This window comes from Primulina huaijiensis, unplaced genomic scaffold (genome assembly GCF_012295235.1).
Source record: "Primulina huaijiensis isolate GDHJ02 unplaced genomic scaffold, ASM1229523v2 scaffold42157, whole genome shotgun sequence".
Lineage (NCBI taxonomy): Eukaryota > Viridiplantae > Streptophyta > Magnoliopsida > Lamiales > Gesneriaceae > Primulina > Primulina huaijiensis.
Window position 1 is genome coordinate 1 of NW_027360096.1, and position 5,370 is coordinate 5,370.

Genomic DNA, 5,370 nt, shown 5'->3' on the forward strand with positions numbered 1-5,370 from the left:
GTGTCCTAGTTTGGCTCTGTACTTTCTCTTCCTTGATGTTGTATGAGCAAAGAAGTTATTTTTGTCATTGTAGGATGATGATTACATTCTCGCCTAGTGTCTTTTAGAACATTTCTCCATAGATACAGATTGATTCTATGGTTTCATTTTATAAAAGTTGCTGCATTTATAGAACTGTGTTTATTTTGGTCACGTCTTTTGCCATTATGTTCTTATTGCCTGATATGACAACTGTTTGACTACTTTATTTATTTTTACTTCTGATTTCTGTATGTCATGGCTATTAACCTCATTTTTTTCCTGAAAGACTGGATGTTGTCCATGTTGATTATTTGTTCTTTGACACATAAATTACTGATAATGTGATCACTTTGTTGGGTCATCCTAAGAAAAAATGTATTACTTATATCTGATAAAAGCTTTTTTTTTTTTTTACTTTCTCCATTGACATTTGAATCTTGCTTGTGCAGGTAAACTCTTGGAGTATCAACTAATCTAAATAATCTTTGGCTGAGTAGTCAGTCCATTGTGTCGGCATTGTTTTTTCTCATTTGTTTGCCTGAATTAGTTTTGTGTGTGACGCTGGGGTGAAACTTCTTGAACTCGAGAGAATCTTGATTCTTCAGTTGGAATTTTGTTTTATTTTGAGTTTGTTGTTTTAACTTGTTCGTTTGCAGTTTATTTTTGTTCCATCTGTTTTGGATTTATGTTTCGTTTCTTACTTGCTTTCAATTGTCAATACACAAAATCAGGAAAACTATCTCTTCTTCTCACTTATCCACTATTTCACCGCCCAATCTCCGCCGTAGGATCGAAACTCTTCCACCACTCCGCCACCCGATCTCCGCCGTTCCAAGGTATGCACCGATTACCTATATTTTTTTTTGTTGAACATATTTTTTTATTAAATTAGAACAAAACATGACTGATTGGTGGAACACTTTCTCTTGGATTTTTATTATTATTTGTCTCCTTTTATCATAAAAGATAGTAGCTAGCATGAATTATAACACAATTTGATGTTTTTCTATTTTCTTGTTTTTTCCACCTTTTTCATTGATATGAATTTTCTTAATGCAAATAAGAATTTAAAAATTAATAATTGTTATATGAGACAATTAAAAGATCATTTACCCACATATAATAATAATTTAGTGGTTAAATAAAATTTTCATCAAATTGTTCTAAAGTAAAACAACAAATTTTTTTAAAAAAAAAACTACAATAAAATGTTTATCAAATTGTTCTAATATTTCATATTTCTCAGTAATGGCAGTAAATATCGGTGATGATCAGCAATTCATTCCTCAAGTTGCAGACGATCGAAAGCCAAAAATTGGGATGGAATTCGTATCATTAGAGGATGCATTTTCGTTTTATAACCAATACGCACGAGAAGCAGGATTTAGCGCAAGAATAAGCAATAGCAAGAAAAATAAGATAACAAATGAAGTTGTTTGGAAGAAATTTGTGTGCTTTAAAGAAGGGAATACAGACGAAAATCGGTCGAATAAACAAGAAAAAGGTGATCAACCGAAAAATGAAAGAGCTCGCGGCGAAGTTAGAACTGGATGTAAGTCAAAGATTTCAATTGTGAAGAAACAAACTGGTCCTAATTGGATTGTCAGTACATTCATGGAAAGCCATAATCATCCACTCTCGACTCCTTCGAAGGTGCATTTACTACGCTCACATCGTAATGTTTCGGCATCAAAGAAAGCATTGACTCAACAGTTTTCAGAAGCCAATGTGCCAACTTGTCAACAACTGCGATTATTGGAAATAGAGTATGGAGGGCCCGAGCATGTAGGTTGTACTGAAAGAGATATTAGAAACTTTGAGAAAAAGCTAAGAGATGAACAAAAGGGTATCGANTGTGATAATCACTGACCAAGATCCTGCTATAGCGAAAGCCATTGCACAAGTTTTCCCTAAAACAGTGCATCGATATTGTTTGTGGCACATATTGAACAACTTCCCAGATAAATTAAACCCTATGACTTTTCGTGACCACTATCGAAGCATAAAGAATGTCATTCAAAATTCCACAACACCTGATAAATTTGAGAAGTCGTGGGAAGATGTTATCAAGTGTGCTAACTTGGAGCAAAATGATTGGTTGTCATTGATGTATGAATTGCGACAGAAGTGGGTGCCAATATATTTTAACCATATATTTTGTGCTGGAATGTCAAGTAGTCAGAGATCTGAAAGTTCACATGCATTTTTCAAGAGGTACGTCTCTAATAAGAATTCATTGATGGATTTTATCACCCGTTTCAATAGGGCACTCCGACACCAAAGGCACAATGAGTTAGTTGCTGACCATATTGATGTGAATGAGCATCCCAAGATCAAGACAAACTGGCCAATGGAAGCTCAAATGGTGAAGGTGTATACGAAAAAAAAAATATGTGGAGTTTCAAAGTGAAATGTGTGAGAGTCATGGTTATTACGTGCAACAAGTATCTGTAGGAGCTGAATTAGTGGTTTACAATGTGATGAATTTTCAAACTTGTTCTTCCTCCAAATCAAGGACGCTCACACATAATAAACAGTTGGATTATTTATCATGTAGTTGTATGAAATTTGAGTTTGAGGGCATACCATGCAGACATATGTTAGCTTTTTTTCGTATCAACCAAGTGTTTCAATTGCCTGATAAGTATATACTCAAACGGTGGACACGAGATGCAAAGGTTGGAGCAATATATGCTATGGCTGAGCAAAATGTCATCGACGATCCGAAAATGTGTTTGATGTCAAGACACTCGAGGTTATCCTATAAAGCTTCTGTAGTAATTGATGATGCATCATTGACTGATGAAGGAACAAACTTCTTAGATGAACAATTAGATTATATTTTAAAAAAAATTAAAGAGGTTAACATTAGTAGAACATTCAGCAATGGAAGTCAAAAGAAGACAATCATGGATGGGGTCTTTGGTATTACCGATCCTTCTGAAGTAAGAACAAAAGGATGCGGGAAGAGGTTGAAATCATCAAAAGAGAAGTCAACCTCAAAGACTAGGATATGTCGTGGATGCGGGCATCGAGGTGTGTCACATGACAAGCGCAACTGTCCAAATTTGCATGACAGGTATACGTTGATTAATTTTGTGTTTGTTTTATAATATTTTTACAAACCAATTATTCTCATTAATTTTTTGTAAATATAACTATTTATCTTTTACCAGATCAACTGTAGATAATGATCATAACAATGATGACAACACAAATGAAGAAGATTTTGCATCGATGACTGGTACTTGAAATGCTTCATCTTTTTTAAACAAAAGTTTCTCATTAAAATATTGACATTTATAATTGTCTTTATTATTGCAGGTTCTAACAACATGTGGACAACTGGAATACGTTAGGATGAATAAAATTAATTTATGTGTCATCTTGTAGATGACTAGTTAGTTTTTGTGCAATTTTTTCATTCAATCCCAACGATGAGATGGATAAGTTCTTTACATGCTTCCACACCTGCATGTAATTTTCTTTCGTTTTTCCAGAGTTTACGTGCATTAGCTGTAGTTTATTTGGTCAACTTCTAGTTATTGATTGGGCTCAAAATAGAATGAAGTACCGTATATTATATCTACATTGTGTTCTTGAACCGTTTGAAACAGTTTTATTGTTCCAAAAATCAGTCTTCAATAGAAAAACTTCTGGTTGTTCAGTTTGTGTCCTACATGGCTTAATGAAGCTACAGACGTTGAGTCTGTTCACAATCCCACGAGCCATCTTTACAGGTAAACCTGTTAAAGGACCCACATCTTCTTCAAGATTCTTCACTGCTTCATCAATGATTCCGAATAGATTTTGATACCGTATAGTACCAGCAAGAATTTTCTGGCTTAAAGAGAGCCTATAGCACAATATGTCCACTCGCCTGGTCTCCTTTGCCACCACAAGTTGCTTTCTCCAGGAGCTGCATTATTTTTAATATATCGTCACTATTTATCATTTTCCTTTCCCCATTCTTTCTTGGTTTCTATTCTTTTTGCGTAGGATAGGGTGGAGGAAGGGTGAAAACAAAAAATCTAAGATCAAGTTAAAGACATAACACAATCATTTGGAAAGGACAAATTAAAAAACTAATAGAACACAAGAGAGAACGCAAAGGCATGTGCCCGATCTTCATGTGACCAGATCATTTTCTACATCAAAAATTTTTTGTTTATATATAATAATATCCTCACTCGGAAGGCTTGCTGAATTACAAGATTGACAAGTTAAACCACTTCAACCTCTACAAGGAAGCTTACGAAGAAAACAAAGGGCTCCATTCCACCAAGTATGGAGGCAAACTGAATAATTCCAACCATTTACTAAAAAATAAGCCATTAACTAGAAAATAATCCAATGATGCAAGCATGGCGCAGAACTCAACAAAGTACCAATCACACCAGCCAGAGAATTCAGAGGCCTCACCACCATTTGGAACTAATAGCAGTTGAAAATTGATGATGAAGTACTTCAACCTCATTATGGTTGAATATAAAAATCCTATAATTATACAAGAAACAGAACATATAGAAACAAGATCAGACATTTACCTTAGTAAATCATTCACTTTTCCACAAGATACGCAAGAGAAGCTTCCATCAAGCCCCTTATCCCTCCTACCAGTAGAGATGCCTGAATTTTCATGGCTGAGAGCACATTTGAGGTGACATGTCATACCACATGAAAGACACAATCATTTCATTAACATTTGAAACAATAAACAAAATCCAGTTGAGCACAAAGAGCAAGTCCCAATAACTCAACGCGTGACCGACGCACAAAATTGAGAGATCTAAACAGATCGAACATGAAGTTTACCTTTGGAAATAGACAGAAGGGGCTGAAAATCATAGTCGCAGTCGGACGGTGGGCAATACTGGGAAGACGAGCGGCTAACAGCATCGATTCCTTCCTTCAAGTGCCAATACAGAGGTGGCACCCCTATGTATCCGGCCAAGCATATTGCCATTGTCGCGAGAGCTGCCTTCACAACCCCAGTTCTCACCGCCATATTTCTCCTTCTGATTCTCCTTGAATCTATGGAGATAGATCGAAAATCATTAAAAGCGTGGGTAATTTAGCTGAAGGATATGATTGGAATCAGGAACTTGCACCCAATAAGATGAAGGAAAAAAACGAAATCGGTTCGATTTTTCACAACGTTGTGGATAAGTGTGCTTAGTTTTTGAGAAGAAGAGAGAGTTCCCGATCGCTTAATTTTTTAGAAGAAGAGATAGTTGCGCTTTGTTTATTAACGATTGAAAAAAAAAAAAAAGAGAGACGTGGATGCCAACTCAGCGGTGCCCACCAAGGTACACACCAAATGGTGTGCAGGATATCATTTTCGTATAT

General features: G+C 35.6%; 1 protein-coding gene and 1 long non-coding RNA gene across 2 annotated transcripts; one reads left to right on the forward strand and one right to left on the reverse strand.

Moving 5' to 3' along the window:
• Positions 1 to 374: 374 nt before the first annotated feature.
• On the forward strand, positions 375 to 1,890 carry LOC140969515 (protein FAR1-RELATED SEQUENCE 5-like). The gene is made up of 2 exons (XM_073430877.1): positions 375 to 857; positions 1,268 to 1,890. Exons 1-2 carry the CDS (start codon positions 707 to 709, stop codon positions 1,888 to 1,890), a joined length of 774 nt encoding a protein of 257 aa, XP_073286978.1. The 5' UTR covers positions 375 to 706.
• Positions 1,891 to 3,707: 1,817 nt separating this feature from the next.
• LOC140969514 (uncharacterized) lies at positions 3,708 to 5,268 on the reverse strand. The gene is made up of 3 exons (XR_012173948.1): positions 4,837 to 5,268; positions 4,569 to 4,664; positions 3,708 to 3,940 (listed from the first exon to the last, which is right to left on the reverse strand). It is a non-coding gene; the product is annotated as an uncharacterized lncRNA (long non-coding RNA).
• Between the last annotated feature and the right edge of the window lie 102 nt (positions 5,269 to 5,370).